The sequence below is a fragment of the Acanthaster planci genome, linkage group LG05 (genome assembly GCF_054643075.1).
Source record: "Acanthaster planci isolate LZ-2023a linkage group LG05, COTS_SCS, whole genome shotgun sequence".
Taxonomy (NCBI): domain Eukaryota; kingdom Metazoa; phylum Echinodermata; class Asteroidea; order Valvatida; family Acanthasteridae; genus Acanthaster; species Acanthaster planci.
The window spans coordinates 11985246-12011302 of NC_141781.1; the positions used below are offsets into that span (position 1 = coordinate 11985246).

General features: G+C 40.4%; 2 protein-coding genes across 5 annotated transcripts in view; both read left to right on the forward strand.

Annotated features, from left to right (window-relative positions):
- LOC110981251 (G protein-coupled receptor 54-like) overlaps nucleotides 1-13334 on the forward strand; it is a 64761-nt gene extending 51427 nt beyond the window's left edge. The window contains exons 3-5 of the mRNA XM_022238664.2: nucleotides 1209-1769; nucleotides 5397-5532; nucleotides 6804-13334. Coding sequence (XP_022094356.1) covers nucleotides 1371-1769; nucleotides 5397-5532; nucleotides 6804-7405 — 1137 coding nt within the window. The 5' untranslated portion in view covers nucleotides 1209-1370 and the 3' untranslated portion in view covers nucleotides 7406-13334. The remainder of the gene's footprint in view (nucleotides 1-1208; nucleotides 1770-5396; nucleotides 5533-6803) is intronic.
- The window catches only part of LOC110981226 (G protein-coupled receptor 54-like), a 131015-nt gene that overhangs the window by 51423 nt on the left and 53535 nt on the right, over nucleotides 1-26057 (forward strand). For all 4 annotated transcript variants that reach the window (XR_015425510.1, XM_087137498.1, XM_022238637.2 and 1 more), the window contains one exon: nucleotides 20894-21047. The gene's annotated coding sequence lies outside the window, so the exon portion shown is untranslated. The remainder of the gene's footprint in view (nucleotides 1-20893; nucleotides 21048-26057) is intronic.

The following is a 26057-nucleotide window of genomic DNA, read 5'->3' on the forward strand; positions in this document are numbered from 1 at the left end:
AATTGCGCTTACAACCTCAAAGTCAGGAAGTAAAAAACATTCAAGCCTGAGACGGAGCCCAAGTCGAGTATTGGAAAACGGCCCAGTTACCCGTACTCAGCGTGTTTCGCGTCAAACGCGCATATACTTGCGTGTCTCATGACACGCCTGCGCGGTGAGTAAAAACAAACAAACAAACGAACAGACAGAACAAAAGCAAACAAACAAAAGCAACACACGCCCTCATTTCTTCTGCTCGGAGCGGATAGCCCTAAACACTTCGACGTTTGATACGGTACACAGGATTAACTCAAGTACCTGACAATCAGGATGTCATGTCTCCCAGTTTTTACTTCCACCAAGATCTAATAGACATGCCTCATTACATCAGCTGATTGGTAAAGCACGGGTCGCTTAATGTGCTGGAAGATTGCTAATGGATTTAGCAATGAAGAGACACAGTTCTGCGCCCTCTGAAATATTCTTAGCGTGTAAACCTTTTGAAGGATAGCGGTTTTCGTTACAAGTAAATACTTTTTCAATGGTTAACCCGTTTTTTAATTTGTGATTTTACCCGTGTGAAGTTTTTTTGCAAGTTAAGTAATATTACTTAGAAATCACTTTAGAACTTGGTATTTTAGTTATGGAAGGTTCTTCTGGGGTTGGACATTTCTCTTAGTAGGTCCCTGTCTACTTTTTCCAGAAGAAAAAATCTGAAATGTACTTATCTTTTGCTAGATGTTCTAAGGCCATAGGCAGTTTTCAGAGATTCATGACTGTTAAAGGCGTAACGAGTTCGGTCTAGCGTAAGTCAGTAACAACGCCGTCCACTTAATGTATTTCGCAGGCATTAATGCTCTGTACACTAAAACCGCACTTGAAATCTAGTTTGAGTGCTGAAACCGTTTAAGTGTTTAATAGGAGACTCTGGTCATTAATTAGTTTCTATTCTCTTTGCATGAGATGTTTCCCCCAGACGAAAAGTTGTTGAAGTGCACACATGGTACACACCTAGTGTCCCCGGGCATTAATTACTCTGGCGCCTGTAGTCCTTTGTCAGTGCTAGGTTTTACAAGTTAGGAGCAGTAGGCCTAGAAGTCGCTCATTCAAAAAGCACATTGTAGCAAATTCTTTGGCAAAAGGCCCTCGCCAACCTCTGGAGCTGATCGTGTGCAGCTTTTGAGACCCTCTGGCTAACTTTCGTCATTTTCTTACCCCATTTTTAAAAGCCCTGCAGAGAGAGAGAATCCAAGCTTGACTAAAGTTGAACTGCAGCAGCTACCCAGTACTCCAAAAGAACCAAGGCTACAGTTTTAGGAAAGAGCAACAGTCCAGCAATCTGTGGGGGAAACAATTTTGTGTGGACTGAGTTTGTCAAGATCAGCGCTCAAATGGTGTCGCACGTCGAAGATGTTGCGTACCACTGGCACGAGGGTAACATCACCGCAGTCATGGGTGGTGCTGGGGTTACAAGCCCAATCGACTCTTCCGTAAACGACACTGACTTCGCCTATGACCCTGGGGTCGTAATGTTTTTCAGCGTGAGTCAGGTTCTCTTCCCATTGATGTATGTCCTTCTTGCCATTGTGGGTCTAGTCGGCAACGCTGCGGTGCTTTTCATCATCGTATGTCACCCAGACATGCAGACAGTGACTAACTATTTCATAGCAAACCTGGCCATCACAGACATCTTCACTTTGGTGATGTGCACATTGCCTACCGCACTCTACGCAGCGGGTATACTGTTCCCGGTACCCGCCACCTGCAAAGCCATCAACTACATTCAGTATGTAAGTAAAAATGAAGAAAATTAATTGTAGTTGTTCCCTGAAAACCATTATGTCAAGAACACAGGTTCTGGGCGATCCATATAGGGGAAAAAGTTAATGTCCAGTTCGGTTTTTGGCATAGCTTACATGCACCCACAGAGGTGGCTACCCCGTATCAGTATGGTGGTGTAGGGTGAAGTTTCGGCTGCATTGCACGAAAGAATTAAAACTAGCATGTACACTCGAGATTGAGTCCACCAGAGTTACTGCAGAGTCCCATAGCCAAATCGGCATTTCAACGAGGCAAAGAAATTCCGGATAGCACTGACATTATGTCGGATAAAACACGTGTACTGTGTGAGTCGACGCATGGCTGCGATACCGAGTGCTGATTTGTAGCGCTCAATATCCTAAATGGCTTTTCATGCTTTCCATTTGGGCACAGCCTAATGCTGGATTTCCGAATTGGCCAATTCTCAATAATAACACAAGCTATCTGAGATGGAAGCTCAGATTGGAAAGTCTGCTATCCTAATCTTTCTTTGAAACACACACAAATGACAAAGGTATCTTTACTGATTCGTACATATTCATTATATGCCAATTGTATCACAAGATTAAAAACGGAGCAGGGGTGAGAAAGCGACAAATGTACTGTCTATTTGTCACGCATACCAAACGAATGGGGACAATGAGAAATGGTGCGAATACATGATACATAGACAGCTGGGAAAATTCGCTCTTAGGCCCAAAATATACATTTTTTGCTTGGTTATTTTATCCCACGCACTGTAAGTGGCGTTCGTTGCACATCAATCTGCTTACCCATACACACATAGGTTTTTGAAACAAGGCACAAAACGGCGATGAAGTCACCAGTAGTTTTTCTGATTCGTTAAGTATCCCCTTCTTATGCGTGGGATAACCAACGCATATGAAGTCGCAACATCTCACAGACATCTGTATTCTCAGACGTGTGAAAATCCTGGTTATTGTCTTCTATGGCCATAAAGGAGTGCTAATAGTTTATTTTAGTAGAGATACTTGAAATAAATTGAAACTTTCAATTCTCATAAGTTCTACGATCCAGAAGGACGCCATTGACGTGACCACACTCTTTGAAGGATCATCAATCCAGCATATCAAACACACATATCTTATGCCTGAGTAATTTAGTTTCGGCCACTTTATCACAATGCAAAGTAGGAATCATTTTTTTTAGTATATATTCAGTACATGTATGTAATCGTCTTTCAAATCTTCTAAAAATGAAATCAAAGCAAAACAGCCTTTCAGTTATAACTGACGCCACGCTCTCAGTGTTTGAGTTAATATTGTTTTTAATTTCTGGTTGGTACACGAGCAAAACGACCGGCAAACTTGGACAAGATCTTGTGTATTCATTTGACTGACAGCAATTGGAATGACGGCGCCAAATGTCAAGCAGACGTGCCCCGTTGGCGAGTTGACTACTCTTTCTCCAAAAAAACCAGAGGCCCACTACTCCAAAAAGTGCTGTATTTGCCGAGGACACGGAACACTTCATCTGCCACGGGCTATGCGTGCAATCAAGGTTCTTGAATATCAATGCCTGTGAAAGTGGCCACTAGCTGCCAGGGGAAAAAACACGGTCAAGTTCAGTCATCGTTAGCATCTTATTTCGCCCAGGCATTTTTTCACTCGCCGAAGCAATTCACTTGATTTAAGTTACACTTGCTGTAGGAGCTAAAAACTTTCCACTAAAATGTCCCCAGTGTACTTGATGTTGACTTCCAAAAGCAGCCACCTATAAGTTTCAAACGGACCTGGATTTCGTCTAGGTCGTAGCTGAAGATCGGCGTTTGGTCCTTAAATATGTTTGTTCTAAACGTCTTCCTAATAAGAAGTCGTTGGACCTGAGTGTCTTGAATCATGCTTGAACACTGTAAACGTGAGCACATCTACTAAACTGAGATGTCAAATTAACTCTCTGTGGCTTGAAATTTACATCTAATGTATCTGTAAAGGACAACTGGTCCTATTTAAATCCCACGAGGTGTTGATTCAGTTCGTCCGTTACGAGGGCATGGCAGGCATTGCACTCTTCGGATGATAACACATTCCAAATGCAGCCAATCTGACGCTTGGCCAAGAAATGTTAGGCTCAGTTTCACAAATTAATTGAACGACAACCGCAACGTAAGTGAAATAAGGACATACAATAAGAGGCCTGGAAACGGGAAGACGATACGCAGTGGCGGAAGGGGAATGCCGAGTGACAGAAGGAAGGGAAGTAGAGAAAGAAGCAGAGAGAGGATAGGGTAGAAAACAGAGGATACTCGGAAAAAAAGCAGAAATGCGCCATAAATACCAACCGCCCACACGCTTAACTTACCGGCTTACCGCAGCTCTGTGATGAAAGGTTCGTGTTATGTCTGCAAGACCTGGTGTCGAAAGTGACATGTATGGGGAGACAGGTTTCCCCCATGTTGCTATTTTTTAATGGATTGAAAAGCACCAGCATTTAAGGAAAGAATGAAAAAATGGACAATTGTTTTTTGGGAAAAAATCCAGCCCCCCGAATCTGGTTACGTCACTGAAGGGAGTCAAATTAGGATTAAGAACACTCACTGTGTATATTACCACCCCCAGCTCCGATGTGTTGGTTGCTCCTTATCAATACAGAGAACAAAATATAAGTTGCAAGGCAAGTTTCATCCACAAAATACCCGAAGCACTTGGTAGTTGTAAAAATTCAATAGATCAATATTACGTATTGTTATAGGACTCTCTAACCAGTTTTACACAACTGCACGTGATGGTGGCAGGATGGTTGTGGATCCGTATTGCTAAAGGTTGCATTTTTGTTTTCGTGGCTTTTTTTCCTGAAGAAAGTGGACTTCATAGAGTGGTCCATGTTGAACTTAAATCCCCATTTTTTTCTCATAGTAATAATAATTATGTCAATAAGTGTGACTTTAGCACAGTACCTAAGGAAGACTTCCAAGTTTTCTTCGTACGCTGGTGCAGGCAAATGTGCACAAGTGCAAGCAAAGAATACTGGTGCCTCTGTCACTTAAAAAAATTCACATTAAGATGGTTTTCTTCGAGACGCCAGACGTCAACTCTTAGGCGCACATAAATTATGGACGAAGCTGGGCGCATGCATGACTACAGTACGTCTAGAGGGGACTCTCATGATAGATCCAGTATTTTGCTGGCGGCACAATTCTCTTACTGTCACAAGAGCCTCACTGAACGAACATAATCACGCGCATGGTATATACCCTAGAGTGAGAAATCGTTCTCGGGAGCGGTTTTTGATGTCCCAGCAGTCCAGCTTAAGTTAGCAATGTGCCATTATTAAGCCCGGCCACGTTACTACCACTGTGACCTTAGCACCAGTCTTCCATTCAGAAGTCCCCGGATCACAGTTTGACTTTAAAGTTAAAAGTATTCACCTTTCAAAGAAATCCTCCTCAGTATTAAAACAGTCCCCTTCTCCTCGCCATCATGTTATAAAAGTGGAAACGCTTACAATGCTGATAGCAGACCTAATGCACGTGTTTGTATCCAACTCTTAGCTGAAATGGTTTCCTTTTGATTTGTCAGGAAGGTGGAAATTTCTTTACTCATTTCAACGATTCTATGTTCATGTTTTTCGTTCAGGTAATGGTGCAGGCAACGTGTTGCACATTGACAGCAATGTCAATCGACAGGTACAACCTGATTGTCCATGCCGTGCAATCCAGAAAAAGCCGGACCACCAGCAAGGTCATCATTATCAACACGTTCATATGGGCAGGTAATAACATCGGAAGGGAAAGCTTCCGTCAACAATGTCGTTTTCGTCGATCATTTTCGTCGATTATTTGTCTGTCTTGCTTTGGTTTTTTTGGGGTATGATTGTTTGCTTGTGTAATAGCCATGATATGATTGAAGTAATGCAGCCAAGCGTGGTTTAAGCGCAGGTGATGATCGAGGCATTTCATGGGCAGAGTTTTGATGTAACAATGAATTTACCAATGATTTTTCTAGTTAGGCTTAATTATTGCTTGGACTGATTGAGGTAATAGGGTAAATCTACAATACAGTGCTCCGCCATCAGGTTGACAAGGAGAGGCCATTTGTGACCCGCTCTGCAAAAATGAGTCATAAGTCCCCAGAGCCACTTATTGAGTTTTCAATAATATTAGAAAGAGCAAATTGAGGTTTCTGTTTTGATGTATCACTCAGTTTGGCATCCTGATGAAAGTGGATACTTTATGGTGAAAAATGCTGTGGGTTCCTATTGATTTACACTGTGCAAAATTATTCTAAAGGACTTTTTACTCCAAAGTGACTCAGGCAACCTGTGACTCATTTTGACAGAGTGGGTCACATTTTTGTTTTAAAATTTACTGTGACAAAAGCATGGCCGTCTTGCCGTGATATACTAGTATACACATGTTAGTAGACAACCTGAGTAAATGTTTGAAAGGACTGCTATTCGAAATAAACTGGTGAATTTGCTTCCTTGACAACTTATGTGAATAATTCAAATTTCCCGCCCGCAGCCGTCAAATAGAATTTTCTATTTCCCGCAGTGCACTTCAAAAAAGCCACTTCGTGGCAACCTCTTGGTGGTGCACTGTAATGTGAATCACCAGTGTCATAGTTAGTGACTTTGGGAGAGATTTGTGGAAAGGGATATGACAATTGGCATCCCCCACATTATAACGTGGGTACTAATGGACAATGTAGATTATTTGCACCTAGTTGATCCTCGGCTTAATGAGGAAAACGAGCATTATGCTTCGTGAAGGCTCTTAACAAAAAATTAACAAACTACATATCCAATTAAAACCGACCTTGACATATCCATTTTGTGACACCGTGTTGTAAAGGGCCTGCTTTTTTTACTTCTTGTAAAATCTGTAAATAGAAAACAGGCCCTAAAATATTAATAATACAAAAATAAGGATGTAATTACTATAATAACAAGGGGAACACTGTGTTTGCTTTCAATCAGTTATATGTATGATAGTGCGTTGTATTATTTCATCTCATATTCTTCCTGCCTTTTATTATTTACAGCATCTTTTCTGCTTCACTGCCCTGTTGCCATCTACTCAAACATTACGCATCACAATATATGTGAGACGTTTTTCCCAACCGTATTGGCCGAGAAAGTGTTCCATACCTTCGCCACGATGACGATGTACGTGCTTCCGCTGTCCATCAACCTCGTGTGCTACATCAGTATTCTGCACCAAGTTTGGACAAGGACGTCGCTGGGGACAGAGAGCGCGCATGCACAGGAGAGGTCGGTCAGACGCAAGCGGAAGATCACGCGCATGGTCTTTGTAGTGGTGTTGCTCTTTGCCATTTGTTGGGCGCCTGCGCAAATCGTCCGGATGTGGCAGACTTTCGACTATGTCAATTACAACAATCTGCGGTTCACCCGTATCCAGTTAATGGGGTCGCTTGAATTTGTGGCTTTGTGCCTTGCCTACGCCAACAGTTGCGTTAACCCATTCGTCTACGCCTTCACGACGACGAGTTTTAAAAAGTACTTCAAAAAAGTTTTCAGACCATGCTGCAGGTTTTCATACAGACAAGCCAGATCAACGAGTACTATGAGTCCGTCGACATCCCGGGTGTCAAAGGTCCTCACTAGGGAAGAGTCGTCCGTGTAAAATTAGAATTTAGAAATATACCCACAAAGGAGAGACTTACAAAAAGTTTGTTAAAAAAATCATTCTATGAGCTTTAGGGGTAAAAAACTACAGTGCTATACTTTAAATGGCCGTAGACCTGTGGAATAGCTCTAACCAGGATAGACACGTTGCAGCTTATTATAAGCTGATCCACTCACGATGTCACTGAACTCACAATGGTCTACTGCAATGAGGAATAGTAGTGTGCATGCTGAGGAGCACGTGCGATGCATTTTGCCATTAACCAGGACCTGTCAATGTATTTTTGGAATCGCCAAGACGGTCCGTCATGGAAACACAGATTTGCCACCCTGTAGATTACCTCATTGATACGAAAGTTAACCACCTTTCTGCCCTTAACATAAGACTGCCCATGACAGACCTGGTAACCTGACACATGTCCATTGCATGGCCAGATCCATTGAATAAGAATGGACTTGAAATCTTAAACACATTGCCTTAACAACAAGCCAAATATAGGTGTTGTCGCAAGGTTTGGGGCTCAAAATGACATCCATTCAAGTCCGGTACCAAATCCCCCAAAGCCAATAGGCAAAAGGGGTGATAGGAATTTCTCCTCACACTTTTAGCTGTGCGGAATGTATTTTCAGGTAGGGAAGCTTTGACGCTGGGAATTTTAAACCAACAACGGATTTTGAACAACAGATAAACGGCTTGCACTGCCTTTGAGCACAAAACCCCTTGAGATTAGTTTTAGGGCTATCTTGGATGGCTCAAAGGTGAGATCGTCATTCCACGACCTTACTAAGCTCACGATTGAGCTTGCTTTACCAAACGATGTCGCCCAATTTGCCTTTCGTCATTCGAATGTGGGTACACATTAATCTTGTGTTATTGCAATATGTATTTGTGTTTTTGTTCTCAAGTCGACAGCATCTCTGAAGTTTGAAATGTGTTCCATTAACAAGTCTACCCTTGGAGTGCTTTTGGCATTCTTGTTTACGACTCGAAAGATCTACGCTGGCTGAAGTGGGAAATGATCCTGGCCGGATGCTCAGATTTTCCAGTTTGTGGCAGCTCTGTAGCTTCGGGGGCTTTTGTCAAATTGAAACAACTTCAGAGTAATAGAAGGGTGATTATCTAGCGCGGGTAAAATCAATGCTTGATGTCAGGAGAGAAATACAAAATGAAGACAGCCTTAAGAGGGTATTCTTCTGACGTAGAATTTGGCGCTCGGTGCTAGATATAAGCCTCAGGGCATTCAGAGTCGACTTTTGAAGAGGGAGAGAAAAAAAAAACACTTTTCCTTTTTTGAATTTGAGACGATTGCAGCTTCGAAGCTTGACAGTCTGCGTGTTTGTTAGGCAAAATAATGGTATCTTCTAAAAAGTCAGCTATCTTTTTCGAAGAGGAGGCCTTTATCTAGGTTCGTTTTCTCTTGTATATTTTCACGCGTTTGTGTATGTTTGTTCTACAGTGGTCGTTGAATTTAGTAATGTTAAATGCAAATTCATGATATTTTATTATGATTATAAGTGTTTTGATTTCAATAAGAAGGACTTATCAGACAGACAGAAAGACAAAGAGACTGACACAACTAACGGACTGACAAACAGATTGTATGAGTGGAATGGCGTATACTAGAGCATTATAAACAGCAGCCGTAGATTAGGTTAGGGTGGTCCACTCCAATGCCTGTGAAACTGACAATGACCAGTGCCATGGAGAATCGACCATTTAAACAAGGTACCTGATACGACCTCTCATTTGAATTAAGTGAGCAGGTGTATTTATGCGTAAAAAAGGTAAAACTATCCGTGCTGGCTACGTGACTTTCGCCTGAGTGTCCGTCTTTACATTGCTCGACGTACCCAGGACACGGGCACCTCTTGATAATTGATAAAAGCTGTTGGAGCAACTGTAAATACGAAAGCCAGAGCATGCCTGGCGAAAATGACTTAAGGGCATATTTAATGTAATATAATAGTAAATATACAAATGATATGCATATATACTTTGCATGTTTACGTGTAGAAAAACTCCATTTTCCCGACCACAAAACTTCGCAAACGTTATCTGTGAGGCATTTGCTCCTGGCCATGATTTGTTGATAACAACCCAAAGAATAATGACAAATTCCGGACCAGCAGACACAGAAGCTCATAGAGTATGTAGTACGTCCAAAGGTTTCGTTTCTCTTACTTGCACACCGTAAAGCTGATTTTAGGTTATGCGTGATATTCTCTTTCACACATTGCCATCTGTCTCGGTTTACATCTGAGAAACAAATCTTTTTATATGTTCTTTTGCCTTGAATTTTCTTTTCATTCAAAGGGGGGATGTCTACGTGAAAAGAGAACACAGAGAGAAAACGTCAATATGATCATACATTAAGCAAGATTCAGTAACGTAAACACTAAGAAAAAATATGATGCAGTGTTGAGGTTGCTACGGTAATCAAATTTTAAGGTCCGTAGTGCGGCACAGTTGCCAAATGCATTCAACCGACTGATCAAAAGTGTTGATTATTCCACCTTACTAAATTCGAGAGGCCGCTTTTCCCTATTTCCTTCCTGAATGCTTTTTAATATTCATAAGCATCATTTACATTTTACATGTAACAGACATTTACCAGAGCTGGTGGCAGCGAGCACATCATAATATTAAATATATTTTTAAGACTGTGCACATGCTTGATTCATTGTGTATTATTTATTGTTAATCTCCATTCACGTGAAGAAAACTGTAATCTTCTTCGACGTAAATACAGATTTTTATTTTTAATGATAACGGCTTTATAAAGACCAAGCTAATACTCAAGTGGTTACATGTTGCGTTGTAATACGGAGTGTTGAGTATAGGGCATTGTATCTGTAGACATGTACGTGTTGTCCCCTTGTACCTCTGCCAGTGTAACTTAACCATTCGACCCGAATCTCTCTCGCCAATCAATCCATTTCACAGCGGGTGCACACGGTTCGTTTGTGCACAGACCTTCGGAGGTAGGTTGTCACCTTGAGGAGTTAACAATGGATCAGTTAGTTGCTCGTTGACTGCGTCAAGCTCAAACGACGCGAGCTCCATTACCTGTCTGCTTACTGCATAAATGTTTTCAAATTAAAGGCAACCGTTAGTGGCAGCCTGTGGTCGAATTCCAAACGACACAAATTATTGCCAACTTATAAACCATAATTCAGTCCTTAGTAGCCATAAATCCAGGCCAGGCAGAAGCGATGGACATCGGAGATATTGAGCCCTGGGGCTGGGGCAATATTTATAGAGAGTTAAGAAAGGGGTGACTTATCCATTAGTGATGGAGGCGCATGAAGAAGTCTCACCCATGCAGTTAAAATTTGAATCATTTTCGGTGTAAAGTGTCACCCAAAAGTATGATTGTCAAAATGGCGGAATTCTGTCTGTCTGGTCAGGGCACATCTGTTGTATTATGAGACGTGGGTGTGTGAATGTATTAATTAAGGTGATCGTATTGTTGCGGGAGGGAATAAGGTCATTCGTCCAAGTCAAGTTGAGGACAGGTTGTGGACATTGTTGAGGGTTAATTTGCGGGATTTTTAACCATCTTGTCCGCAATCTCTCCGCAATAATGCAGTTAATTTGTTTGCATAATGTCCCCCCTCTGGGGTTTTGAGCAAAGCTGGTCACTCAAGGACACACTCACTGCACTAGCATTTAACACTGTCATAGCACAACTTATATGGTGCCACCTGCTGTGTGCACAGAGGCAAAATATAAACAACCATTCACTCATCGGCGACAAATCGTCCACGACTTGTCCGGCACGAGTTTCGGGATGGTCCCTATAAGGATTTGGTGAGACCAAGGAGTAAGATTATTGTGTTGGATGTTCAGTCATTAGCAATTCTTTCCTGTTGCCTTGTTCCTACCCACTATATAGATTTATCATGTTTTTTAAACAAGGTACTTCAAGTTGTTTAAGTTGTAAAAGGGTACCCGCAAACGATGTATTCACTTGGATCAAACTGCGGTCCTGGCCCGAATTTTTTTTATGAGAGACTTCCATTAAGCATCTTTTTCCCTGCAGTAACAGGCCAAAGAAAAATACGGGAAGCGAATGAAATTTGAACCGACGTTTAGCAGGCCAATAATCCGTCCAAGTGGATATCAATTGCAAAGTATCAAAATGCTAAAAATTGTACATTTTGGTCACCTAGGCATATTGATTTTGTTGTGACAGGCCCCATTGTGACCTATTGCATTTCTGTCGGAGCTATCCCATTTGAGAAGATATGCATTTCGCAACCAGTTACGTTTCACAGTTGGAAAGTCCGTCGGCAGACTGTGTGCAGGGTTTGTTCGTCTTCTTATTCTCTCTGCGTGGGTGTTCGTCTAGAGATCGCTAAGGTTTACTGGCATATCATGGTTGCGCTTTTCTGTAGGCAAGAGTAGCCTACTTTGATGCCGATATTTATGTTCATGGATTCCATGCCTGTTTGGTTAAAGATAAGCGTTTAAGTAATTGCTAAAACTTCCTAATAAGAAAGCTGAATGGGTTATACCTTTTACAACCACTTTTGGCTTGAAATATTTGTATTAGGCCTATGTGTTTAAAAATACCTGATGTAACGGGACATTCAGTATACACCTACTAAGGCTGCAACACACTTAATATTTATGTTGTTAATATGATTATGTTATCTTGCCTGTATCAAGTCGTCAACTTAATTCAAGATTATCCTAGGTGGCGCTGCAATTTTCAAAGGTGAAGACCAGTTGCATGTATAAGTTTGCCCTTTGCTCATGGCAGTTTCATTTGACATTTTAGAGCATTTACTGAATTTGGCCTACTGCCTTAGGAAGCAAGAGTTGGATTAAGTAACAAGTGAAGGGAAAATTTAAATTAAATACTGTTAAGCTAAATTATATTCTGTCATTTGCTTTTAACCAAAGAAATCATGTCATCATAAGTTTTGAATCTCCACACACATCTTACAATGAAAATGTATTTTCAGTGTACTTTCTGCTACAGTGAGAGGTTTTTTGTTTGTTTTTTTCACATTTATGAACTTATTACTGGTGCATTTTCAACAACTTAGCCGATTAAGACTTCACCCTGACCTTTATAAGACAATTCACTAAACATTTGCATTTGGAGTACACAAAAGTGGAATTAATAAAAGGTCAAAAATCCCTGTCTTGATTAGACGGGTTCTTATATTGTTTTCGCATACCAGCTGGAGAATTAAGGTGGCGTGCTGGTTGGGGGGGGGAGTGTTGTAAGTCGCCCCTGGTTGGTCAGTGTAGACTAATGAGGGAGATATCGGGTGGTAACCCCATCGCATCTACTTGTACAGCTGACTGCATCACGCGATACTCTAGCTCAAAAATATGACATTCAGGACCCTACGAAACGGACAAATGCGGAACAAAGAGAGGAGATAAAAAGATCTGGGAACGTGTACACACAGCTGAAACATGTCCAAGACAAGGGCGAGTGGCAATCGGAGACGACGGCATTGTTGCTGAGACGGAGAGGTAAAACGTTGCTGTATGTCAAGGGAAAGGTTGCAAGTCATTTTCCAGGGAGAAGACAAGAAATTATGGGTGAAAACGATGTGAGATCCTGCAGAGAGTGTGACACACCATAAGGTGTCTCGAAAAAGGGTAAATTATTGCACTTGAACAGACATTCTAATGACATTTAAAGGCTGTAGACTCGTAACAGCAAAATGCCAGCAAGGGGAAAGTGCGCTGGCCTGCTGTGAAGCCTAATACTCTTTCAGAACTGTTGAAATTTTGATGCCATGGCATAACGGCACACAACTGAATGTCAGGTGTGTGTTATTGTATCAAGACAAACTGCGTGTAACTTGTAAATAGGTATATACACATTGTATTATTACATTTCTTGTGGTGCCACATATTCCCTGGTGGATGAATAAACGTATCACTTGTCCTTTTCCATAAAGTGACCTAGTGTTGTCTGCTTATTGGAAGATTGTAAGATAGGTAGTGAAGTAACAGATGAAAATTGTACAACAGAATAGGTCAGGCAACTTCCAGCGACTCTTATTTTGAAGTCCACGGTCAGGAAAATGTCACCAGGGCACTTCGAAGAAGCAAACCTCTGGATGCTGCTAAAATTTAATCTAACCCTCATCAGTTTGAATAGGGTTGATTTACAAAAAAATTCAATTAATAAGATAATAAAAAATAATTTCGATAACTCTAATGACAGAGTTAGTCACTTGTTATGGAACTTTAATTTAATTTAAATGTAAGAATCCTACTACAGCTGACCTTTAGCAAAGACAAACTTTTCCATAGACAATAGCAGAGTTGTGCGACTTCGTTGCTTTAAAAATAAACTTATTCCAACCTAAAAACAAAACAAAACAACCCCCAAAGTCAAGTGCATGAAACATTCAAAATAAATACGAAAAATCTAAAACACACATGAAACACCAAACAAACCAAAGAGAAGAGACATTTCGAAGATAAACAAGCACAAACGGAAACCCTAAACCAAAATTAAAGTTTAAATGTTAAGGAAATCGGTTCTGAAAGAACAACTTCACAGAAAAAGGAAGATCCATTGGCGGGAAGTGTCGTTATAAGAACCGAGTTTTATTTTTTCTACAAAGTATATCACCATAAAATGGTTCGCCAAAAGTATTCGAAACATTAAACTGTCAAATACACAAGTATTAGATGGGAAACCATTCTGAAATGAACCTTCAATGGAAACGGTATTTCATTAATCAAAAGGATAACCACATTGCTTAAAAAAAAACACCAATAGAGGAGATCAAACTAGCCCCTCATGTAATTCCCCTCTGAAAACCGTACTTAGTATCTGTGTCTTTCTTGGTCGATAAATTAAATACTACCATTTTAAGTTACAGCAATTCGACTTTCACTTACTCTGACTTCGAGGTAAAGAAGTCCAGTTTCATTTCCAGTATTTTATGACAGTAAGTTTTGTTTCTCTCGAAAGCATTTCCACTATATTGTTAGACTTTGCGCGATACTTCAGAGAATAGTTACATCTATTCATTCGCTATTTGAAATTATTCACTGACAGAAAACTATGTTATGACCTTTATCTGGGTAGTTAAGAAACATCTGATTAAAATCTTAACACTGTCTCTATGCCTGTCGATGTCATTTCAGACCACTTGCCAAACAGTTCACATCGAGTGAATTTTGTCTTCTCTTTGCCTCATAAATTTTGTGTACTATAACATTTTACATTGGTTTCTCTTGTGTATCACATTTACAAATCGTTGCTGGTTATTAATCAATGTCATTTGCAGACGAAAGGAGCCCCAGCCCTTGGGTGATGCTCAGTGGCCTATTAGGTTCTGAATAAGGAGTAGTCTTTTGTTTTGTATGAAGTTTGGCAATTATTTGCAATCTCTTTAAAATAATTTAACCCCTAAAGAAAGATGGTAGTATTCCTAAACGGAAAAAAATGCTGCCAGCAACGAAATCCGGCTCTTTCCTTTGTCTAACTACAACTCTTTACATGTGTCGGCCACAACTTTCCACCTCAGCTGAGTTTACAATACACAAAACGGTCCGACCAGTCATTCTAAATACAATTAAGTTTTGCTTCCGTGCTTCGCTACTCGTGATATGATTGAAAATGTAACCAAAGTCCAACACACAGGTAGGTGTTCCACAACCTGCTTGTATAACGACTAGACACTCAGGATAGCAGCCAATATCTCGCAGATATAACTTCATTCATTTGTTTATTTAATTATAAACCCGAGTGCACGACTTTAATTTCGACAATTTTGAGCAATTTTGGAAAATAAACAGAAAAACAGAAAAGCCTTTCAACAGAACAGAGAAAGGCAAAAGTTACGCCTGTTGGGTCCAAGTCACCCCGTTCAAAAGAAAAAGTGCGATGTAAGCACCACTGGGCATTGGGCATTACTGTTGTGACGCAGAGCCCAACTCCGGTATTATTTGTAGCAGGCTATTCATGTAGGGTTTTAAGATGATTCCTTTCCACGCAGTCCCTTCGTCACTAGCCTTCTTTGTGCATTCTGTAACAGCCGGCTGTGTGTTTGCTCTGAACCAACGGGAGGGGTGATGTTGATCTGAGAATTTGATACCTGTGAGGTTTTTCCTCCTCTTGATAGAAAGTGCAGGCATCCAGCGACTGCCTTTCAATCTCTGGCGCATATGTGTCAGTTCGCCTACTGGCTGGTTTTCACGATGCTCTTTAAAATGGAATAGTCTGACTCTGGATTTGATGTATTCGCTAGATCACAAAATGCTTTGCTCTTGGAAACGAACGACTCTAGTGAACCCGTGTTGACCTTCACGGTAACCCGGAGGGATAGATCCTGGTCGACATTTCAGTTCCACCGTTTCAGTCCTGTAAAGTATGGTGAATAATGCAAAAAAGAACTAAATGATAAAATAACATCAATTATATTTGTTTCTTTCTTTACTTCATTGAATATTCTTTACCGTAGCAAATTGTTAACAAATAGCATTCGATACTCAAACTCACATACACAGTTCCGCCTAAACCCTAATCAAAACTGCATATATTATGCAAAACATGTGGTGTTAAACTGATGTTTGATAAATGCCCTCAAAACCACTAAATCTGGCTCAATATCCACACCGCGCACTTTATATGGATTCCGTGGATGTTGAAGTTACATCACACTTTTTGTAATATAATGAAAATCATACGGTAATTGGCCGTCATCACTGGTTGGGAGATCCTGGCTTAAAATACGTCAAACCTCTCTGTATTACCAGCATGGTTATTAAACTGATCTCTATTGTTATCAAAAGTTGTTTCCTGGTTTCGAACATTGCATAGATCTTTAGGCAGGGGCTACATACCCAAGTGTGTAACAAAGGATGAGTCACAGAATCGAGCCCCCCGATTTGTGAACCAAAGAAAAGAGACAATACTATGATATCACCCCATGTCATGATACTCTTTAATATGACATGTGTTTTTGTCTTCAGCGAATAGTCGATTTTCTAATTTTATCACCCGTCCATCATCCAGCCAGTCACTCCCACTTGTTGACACAAATGTACGTCACAAGCACCAACAGAGTGTGCATTACCCACTTATAGCACACTGATACGTCTTCAGTGGTTGTGCTGGGCCAACAAAGCCTGCTTGAGGATATTTGCTTCGATTTCACATGATCTTTTTAAACAGCAGAATATAATTTCCGCCATTTATTTCTATTCCTTGCTTGGCCTGAAATGCTGTTTCCTGAATATAAATTTGAAATACTCCAGATCATTACCAATAGAGTTTGAAGCCATGGGTCCTCTGCGAACGTAAATACACAACTTTTTATTACATTATCCCTGTTTGACCCATACATATTTCAAGTGAGTCCCAATCTCCGGTTGTCGTTTCACAAATTCAAATTCTTCGACTCATATTACGGTAAGTCTAAACCAAAGACCCTTTTAGAGGTAATCAGGCGATCGAAGATTTGCCGACGTGAAGTACACATGGGATACAAGCTGTAATAATTTTGAGTTCCACCAGGCCGTGCCCTCTTCGATTAAGCTGCCAGCCTGTAGGCATGTGGGCTCCATTTAATCGAAGCAGTCGTCAATCGCGAGAAGTTTTCTGTCATTTTCTCGTGGCGTATATCATGGCTTACAATCTGACGTGAAATGCTAATAATAAAGTTCATTTTCCTGCAACTGAGAAAAATGCCTGGGAATATGTCCTCGACCAAGTCTGATGGTAGAGCGGGAAAAAAGAAAATAAAGTTTTAAAGAATTGCTAAAAGACTTCTGCGTTTTGTTCGGCCAATTTTTCACTCCTCTAGACTTATGGAAGGAACTTGCACTACAGTATCAGTTGCGTTCCCAGCGTGGGGGAGGGCACGTTGCCTTTTTTATGAAATGAAAGTGCTAACACTTCTGAAAAGTTGTTTATTTGTCCCCCTCAACTTTTGTCCCTTTGTCTCCAGTCTTGTCTTTGTTTTTTAGTCTGTCCCTTTTTCACCACCCCTTCGTATTATGTGACTGTCTATTTGGAAGCCATTGTGCTTGTCTCTGTATTTCGCTCACCCCCTTGTTTACGAGTTCCTTCTTGTATCCTCTTCTTGTTTTGTTGACTGTTTTCTGGGGTTTTTATTGTCTTTTTTGTTTTGGTCATTAAAAAGTATTTGAAACCTGTTGTCGCCTATATTCAGATGGTATCGTTGATTGTCGAGCATTTTCATCATGTGCATAGTGAGCAGCGGACGTGTGTAAGACACATATAAAAACGCATCCAGTCAAAATGGGTGTATTACCAGCTTGAAATAAGCCACTTGCGAGTTAAATTTGAATAAAATCCGGTACAATGTGTTATCTGATTGCACAGGAACGTAACAATTTGAATTCCCCAGACTAAGACACTGTTGCTATACCTCGTGATTCGGGGAAGGCTTTTGCATAGCGACCACCATCTCTGGAATGGACCGGTTCCTTTGTGCCATTCTTATCCATTGAGAAAAGTGTATTGTTGCAAAATCACATCCACTCTTTGCGGGAAGGAGTGTTTAAAGTCACCCTTTATTAGATTGTCTGTACATCTGTACCTTTCTGCCATTTTGTTTGCCTGTTGTGTTTTAATGTTTCAAGTCGGAGTATAACCTTTCGTAATGTGTGCCACTCAAGGTGTGTTATCTCATACATTCTGAGAAAAGTGTACACCACAAAATTGCCTTATTAAGACGAGATTTCATTTTCCGTCGGGTCTGCGGGTGAAATGATATATACTGTATTATCAAAAATATGTAAAAGTATTAAATATTCTTGTAACAGCTTCATAAACATACAAAATTCATAAAGAAACAGTGCAATAAGGCATTTTGAATGAAGAATTTGAGAAAAATACCCCTCCGAGAGGAGGCAAAACTATTTTCCGAGTATAGATGCTTGTAAAAACTATTGTCAGATATTTTCTCAAGTGGTGGCACGCAATCACGTCCATTGTCTTATAGTTTAAAATTATTTTATCGGATAAGATGAATCAACAACTCACCGACGTTGCCACCGAATGTACAACTATGTCCTCAAAAATTAAAACAATAATATTGAGCCACTTTGGAGAAAAATGAGCCATAGTTCTATGCATATTTGGTTATGAACGTGAACGGCAGTCAAGACTGGTTGATTCAAAATAACGGCTCCTATTACAGGTGTTCGAAGGTTAAAATAATTATATAACTACAAAAAATTCGCTTCATGTCAGAGGGCAAGCAAGCAGATAAATTGACATTTCTGCAAATATTTTTGTTCGTCCAAACAAAACGAATGAATTGAAACTGATGAACAGCACGTGTCACGTGGTTGCTTGTTCTTGAATGATGTCGAGAACAATGTGTTACACATCTTTTTGAACTGGAGCGGCTCACATTTGCACATCTCTGTTTAAATGACCTTTGGTAAAAACAAAGTGGCAGACAAGCCCTACATTTCAAATCATTTCTTTTGGTCAATCTAGTCGGCACTGTTTGTACAGTTATTTGTTTGTATGTTTTATGTCATTTTTTCCCTTGTATTTTGTGCAATTGTGTACTCTGTAAAGTACATCCTAAACTTGACATAAAGGAAATAAAGGAGCTTACAAAGCAATCGACAGGGTTTCTTCTACTTCTTCTTGATTTATTCAGGCAGATTCAAATAAACAACACGCAATATACAAACAATAAAAATGTGTGTCCTGAAGTATATATTCAATCTTCGTTTATCACATGGTTGCTCAGACGGGGTGGATTTTCTCTTTAACTATAGTGAGAGCAAAAAACATCTTTCACTCCACGCACAAAGGTAAGGACATACGGCCCAGTGGCATCAAAGCAACAACTTAAAGCAAAATGAAACTTGACCCAAAACAATCAAAATAAAACATTTGTGCTGCTGTTGACGCCAAGTATTTCCGTGCAGAGAAGAATACTCTGGTGGGAAATGGGTTTTTCATGAGTACAATGATTTGAAATCTTATAATACTCGATTAAATGCCTTAATTAATTTTATGGGCGGAGTAATGAAATCATTCACTGTGCGTACAACCGATTGGCTCGCATAATCCGCGTCATAAATGCTCTGCTTCATTACTGCATCTCATAGCAAACGTAAACTGGGCTGGTTTTCACTCTAAAAAGGATCAGTCAAATCTGATAAGAATTCAGTAAAATTTGACTGACTCTTCAGGGTCAGCTGGGTGCAACTGGAACTAGATTTTTTTAGTCAGTTCATTGATATTTCAAAGGCATCGAATAGGAATCTTGTCAGAAAGCATGATTTGCAACGCCAGCGTAGGTGTTTGACTGCATCCGTAGTCAATTTTGAACAACTAGAAACATCAGTCAACATGTTGACTAGGTTGTTTTAAGAGTGTTGTCTTCGTTTTTCCCGCCTTCTCCGTCTTCCTTCTACACTCTTTGTTCTCCTTGTGTCCCTGCAGTTTATCCCTTGCTTGTTATTTCGAGGCGATAGGCCCCACAAGTCTAATTTAATTTTCTCGGTGTAACATGTCATCTACACCATTAAACTAAAGTAAATTTCTTTGTTTTTCTACAACCCCTTTCGAATGGAACATTTCGAAAATCTTATTTGAGTTGTGTTTTTGGGACTTGATGAATAATGTGTAGTGTTTTTGCAAGACGAATATATTCTCAATTTTAGGTGAATTCCTGTCAAACACATTGTTCTGTTCTAATTCTGTCCGCTAATAATTTTCCACATTTAATCATTAACACGTGAAGAGTGCAGCACTGTTATTGAAAAAGTCGCAGACCGATACAATAAATAATTAGTCTGTTTGGGGACCCCTGTTCCCAAGGAGACAGAATATGCGTAGTAATTTCATTTCGGAGGATTTCTTGTAATTTATACACAAAATATGTTTTTTATTTTAATGAACTCAGCAATTGCTTATACTGAGTAATTAACATTATGTTTAATAAAAAAACAAGTAAATATAACATGTTGTAAGCTCATAAAAATGATTACAAAATAGACTGCAGCAATGAAAATCGTTTTCACAGTCCCAAATTATTTTAATTAACTGCAAAATCTATCCCTTGTAACTGAATATCACAAATATATGAAACTGAAGGCAAATATGGTTAAACCAACAGTATACTCAGACTCTAATGCTTACTCGAACGCTTATTTATTGGCTGTGATAATTGTTGACATTATCCCCAGCAACTTCAGTCAAACTTCGACCAGTATTCCTACTCAATGTCAACAAACCAACTTTTCACAGTCAAAAGACGGCCTCGTTCAGAGTCCAACTAAACTATCGGTGGGTACTAGGACACGGCAGGTATACGATAAGGGTGGGTTGAGTTCCCACACCGCAGTGTACACCAACAATTCCAGCATATCCCTTGCTTCTTGCTCTTTGCCTAAAGCTTTGTGAGGGCAGCGAGAGACCACATTAAATTTTCATTGGATGTGCAACAAGGCGGTCCAATTATTACTTGATGTAATGCATGGCCTGTTCTGTTTCTTCACAAGGCTGAGACCGGGGGCGGAGAAGCACAGCCAATAGCCTGTGATCATCTGCTCTTAATCGCCATCACGGTTGGGGAAAATGACGCTAATGAACTGCTGAACCTCCCTGAACAGCTTAGTCAGCTGGCCGATAGAAGGACACACAGCTCCCAAAAAGGTAAGCTGAGAGCGGCCCACACTTAATTAGCTGTTGCTGTCCTTCTAAATTGGACATGATGAGCAATTTCCCTACAAACACACAGAAGAGGCCTTGGTAATCCTATCTGCATTTGCACTAATATAGGCCACAGCTCTATTAAAGTCCACATTTTAGCATAAACCTACGGTTTACTGGACATACATTGCATGTATAATTATAAGTCGTGGGGCAAAACCAAATACATTTACTTGAGATCTTTTTTCTAAATGGCGGAATTGCATCAAAAGTATTTAAAAAAGAAAACCCAAAAACAGGTATCTCCCTGTGGAAATGTAACCAGCACAGCGATCACAAAACAGCACCAGCACTTCCAAGTGTGCAGCTAGCAGGGTAGTGGTTTTCATATTTTTCTTTTTTAGGAATTGGAACCGGTAGCATTTTGGATTTTAGTATTTATCTCCTTTTTGGGGGGGGTGGGGTGGTAAGGAGTCATAAACTGAAATAAGGTTGGACAAAATTGAGAATTAAGATTATATTTAGACCCCCCTCCACTTTCAGCACGCCAACACTGCTAACCCATAAATACAATTGCCTGCAATTGAAATTGTTCTATAAATGAACCTCGACCACAGGCACACGAGAGTATCACCTTTGCCGAGTCTACACAAATACAAACAGGCTGGGCACGATTTGAGCCAAATCCCTTACACAGCAGGGATAGGGTGCACCACGGCATCGGTTTGGGGTTAACTGTTACCCGTTTTTGTCGAGAACATATGTTTCCGTACTCGTGTTCCTAAACTCCACTGATGCGACCCTGTTTGCTTGTCTCATGTTCTTGTTTGTGTTGTCTCAGGGTAATCAGGAATAAAGCGCTGGCTTCATTGCCAGTATACTAGGTGTTAGGTGTCGTTATTCAAACTGGAGCAGGTTTTGCTCATAGATACGTCAACCTTTGCACTATATACGCACATCTAATTCTTCAAATCCCACAGAGTCGGAGGTGCTCCCCTGTTGTGGATCCAGATGAGACAAAATGGTTATTTTTAATTAACTGAAACAACAGAATGCGATCCACAAAGTTCTTGTATTTGTCTTTTAATACTGTCAACGAGTATATAACGTAAATTAAAAATTATAGTATAAATAAGTAAAGCTGGGCAAGATAACTAAATCGTTGCTTTAGTTGTACAGGTGTAGCTCGTGTAGTGGAAAAACTCGAGTTAGTCAGTCTTTCAACACTATAAGCACGAATTTCCACATTTCATTGAATCTTGGTGACGGAGATTTAGAGCATGAACACAGTTGGCTTGTGCGTGTCGCTCGCCGTTGGTTGTCATGCACTGCTTCCCCGGCCGATACCACCACTCTCGGCATTGGGCACTACAATGATTACGAGCAATGTATTGAGCGTGCACTGACCTCGATACTGAAAATCAATTGAAAGAATTTCCGAAGCGTGACCAGAATATTACGGCTAAAGTAAATGAAAACAATAAATATTCAAACGGGGGTAAACATCAACGCGGCTCTCCTTATCACCTGATTTCAAGATTTGATAGACGAATTCTTCTCAAATAATGGGAGCCCACATCGGAATGTTGAGCCGGGGCACACGCACATACAAGCAAAAATCAAATAAACATAGCTTCTTTCGTGGGTAGTTTTAATACTCTGCATGTCGAAAATGCAAGCCCTAACTTAATAATTGTCGCCAACGCGGCCTCCAATTTTGCGAGGGTAGATATTGCAAACAGCTTTGGAAAGAAAGAGGTAGGAAAAGGTTACTTGCACTGTAAAGTCCCCGGTGGGTGCGAGTGCGTCAATATTATAAACCCGGCCGGGTTCTGCATCATCTGTTACTCGGTGTCCGTCGAGGCAGGGATTTAATCGTGTTTTTTTATCGGCGGTGCATATTCTGCGGTATAGATCCTTAAAAGGAGGTTTCTAGATATTGCCAGCTGCAGACTGGCTTTTTTTTCAAATGAGAGGCCCAACAGCTGAAAGAATGAAATACCATATGAAGAGTGCACTCAACGGTTAAGGGACAATGTGGCAATTTTCCGCAGACTACTGCCCATAGAGTGTCGATATATTTGTCAAAATAGTGCAAAAATATCATTGCTATCTAATTAGTTGTAGAGCTATTCTGTATGGCATGCGTGAACGACATTTGAATCGAACACTGAAAACTGTGGTGACTCTCAGGTGTGTGCCCACATGTGTAAAAAAAGAAATGGTCGAAGTGAAAACAATCAGTCAGCACCGGTTCAATTCAGCGATACTTTTGGACGTGACATTCAATATCAATTGTGTGCTTTGTTGACACATGTTTGGGTTTGGGGTTAGAGGTTTTTTCAATTCTTTATCAAACAAAAGTTATACTATCAGCTAAGCTCTGACAGCAAAGACAGTAGCGCATCGGAGTTGAGGGTAAAGGGTCATGGCTGACTAATGCTATACTATATTTCCTGGCACACCTCGAACCTCCCTGATGTAGTAAACCATATTCCAGAATGCCTTATGTACACAACTTTATATCATCTCCCTCTTTCCTGAAAGACGGATTCGCCCTTCCGGACTGGTTATTCTGTATTTTCGGGAAAAAACGGAAGTAGTAAAATGAAGATGCAAACCCCAGGAAATTTAAATAGATGATCGACTAACAAATTTCCCCTCACACATTCCGCAACGAAAACAATGAGGCAGCTGTTTTTATTAAAAGGGTAATCAGTCACCAAAATGGTTGCATTCCTCTGACAAATGGCAATGATAAATCACGACTGAAACGGGGAGATTTGGAGGATATCAAACCACTTGACCTCAGAGTCTTTATCCCTGAACTTTCAGGCAACGCCTGCAATTGTTTACACATTACTTCTCCCTTAACCCTTGACCTTTACTAGACAACAATCAAGTCCTCGAACAAATTTTAAGTCAATGTGTATTTCATAGATATATATGTATGTGTGTTAACTTTTAAAAAATAACAAAAACCTCTCTGCACCATCAAAAATTCGGCAGAAGCCTTCAGTACTGGATGCAAAACCACCAACCCTCGCTTATTGTAATGAATTTGCATAACAATCTCATTATCCCACACCCCACCGGGGCAATGTACCCCGAAATGTTTCTCGTGTCTGCTCGTATTGGGTTTCAGCTAAATGGGAAAACAGAAGGACGATGGTCGTGTTTTTGAAGGGAACCGGGGCATTTAATATGTCATTACGCGTTCATCGGAGATGGAAACATGTAACTCGAAACCTTGTACTACATTGGAGAAAGTATTGCAGTCATTTATCGCATCATTTTCGCTCAAGAGTACATTGAACCGCTAGTTTGTTTGACACGCGATTGTGTAACTTGACTATAGCCCCAAACGGACAAGTTAGGTCCTACGCTCTTTGTGGTAATTAAAACCAGCTTCAATACGATTTGCTTTTTTTTCTGTCCCTCCCCCATTATAGTGTTGTTTTTGTTTTAATGGCGCTTTTAGCTACTCAGGCTATTTGCGCCAATATCTATACATTTGTTCATAACCTTTGTTGGCTTCACATTACGGAATTAAGAAGAAGGTCCAGTTTTAGAGGCAGGAGAAAACCGCGAGAGCGAACATGGACTGGAAACCAAATGCACTTAAAGCCTGGGCAAAGTCGGGACTCGAACCCGGGCCTCATTGGTGCAAAGTGAGGAAAAAACCACCACTTTAACCCTAAGTGTTGTAATTATTTTTTACTGTGCGTCAGTTTGGACCAATAAGTTGCCATTTCGGTAGTGTTTTGGCCGGATTCTGTGCCACAATACAGAGCGCAGAACGTGCTACATGACTGGAAAGTTTTACCGCACGTAGAGTATTCGTTGCCTCGCGTTTACCTGGCGGGCGTCTGATTGCCTGCGCTGCGCCCAATGTGCATCGCAGGGACGGATTATTTTCAACTTGAATATTAGCCCCATGTGGCGCAAATTCTCGCCCCTGATATCACGAGTGTTTTGACAACCCGTAAGCTGAAACATCGCAAATTGCCAATCAATTTCCTTCCAGCATCCTTCTCTTGAAAATACTTGAGAATTGTCGTTAGAAGAAAAACTATGAAGAAAACGTGAGATGCTGAAGACAAAAAAGTGAGACAGGGTCGTTGCCTTCGGCGAGTAATAAACTTTGGACTCAAAAGTATTCCTTGAAAGACTATCTGTCTGGTTAAATTCAATCTCCTTTATTGTTTTTAATTATCAGTATCAACCCCTTCTTCACATTATTTAGCAACGTGTTGTCAAATCCTCAGGCAATTTTGATTGGCTATATTTTGTCGTCCTCACTTCGCACCTGCGGCGACTTCAAATTTCAACGTACAAACGAAAGAAAAATTATTTTCTCCTTTTGAGTCAATTCTTTAGTACTTTTTTATTGAGCCCTTTGTTGATACTGTTGTTCTGCCTCGGTATTGGATGGCGTGGGGAAACGATTTTGTGAGATGTAACAATGTGTTTTGTGAATAATGGCTTTACCAGTCAAGGACTTTAAGCACACTGGTAGCTTGAGGATTACATGAAACTTCAGCTTAATTCAACAAAAAAATTTAAAAAGTTATTCAAAAATACGAAAATGAGGAGAAAAAAGCACAACTGATCCGCTCGAAGGATTAATATACTCAGGAACGGATCCAGACATTTTTCCAGGGGTAGCAGGGCTGTCATTTATTCAGTTTTTAAATATATGATTGTTGCGGACAGGCGAACATTCTAGGTAATGCATTACAATGTTACTGATGCACTTACCTTGCTACAAATCGTTTACTTATGATTTAATTGTAATTTCATACTCTTGGTGTCAGAGCGGGGTGGGAGATGGGGGTTAGGGTGATCCTCCGGAAATCTGGATCTGATCCTGGTACTAGGCCTCGATGACACAACCACAATGACAGCGGCGGCGATTTTTCGTCAGGGTAGGGAGAAGCACACAACAAGAACACATTTGACTGTAAGGCGCCAGGGGTATATCATATTAAAATTTATGTTACAATATTAATA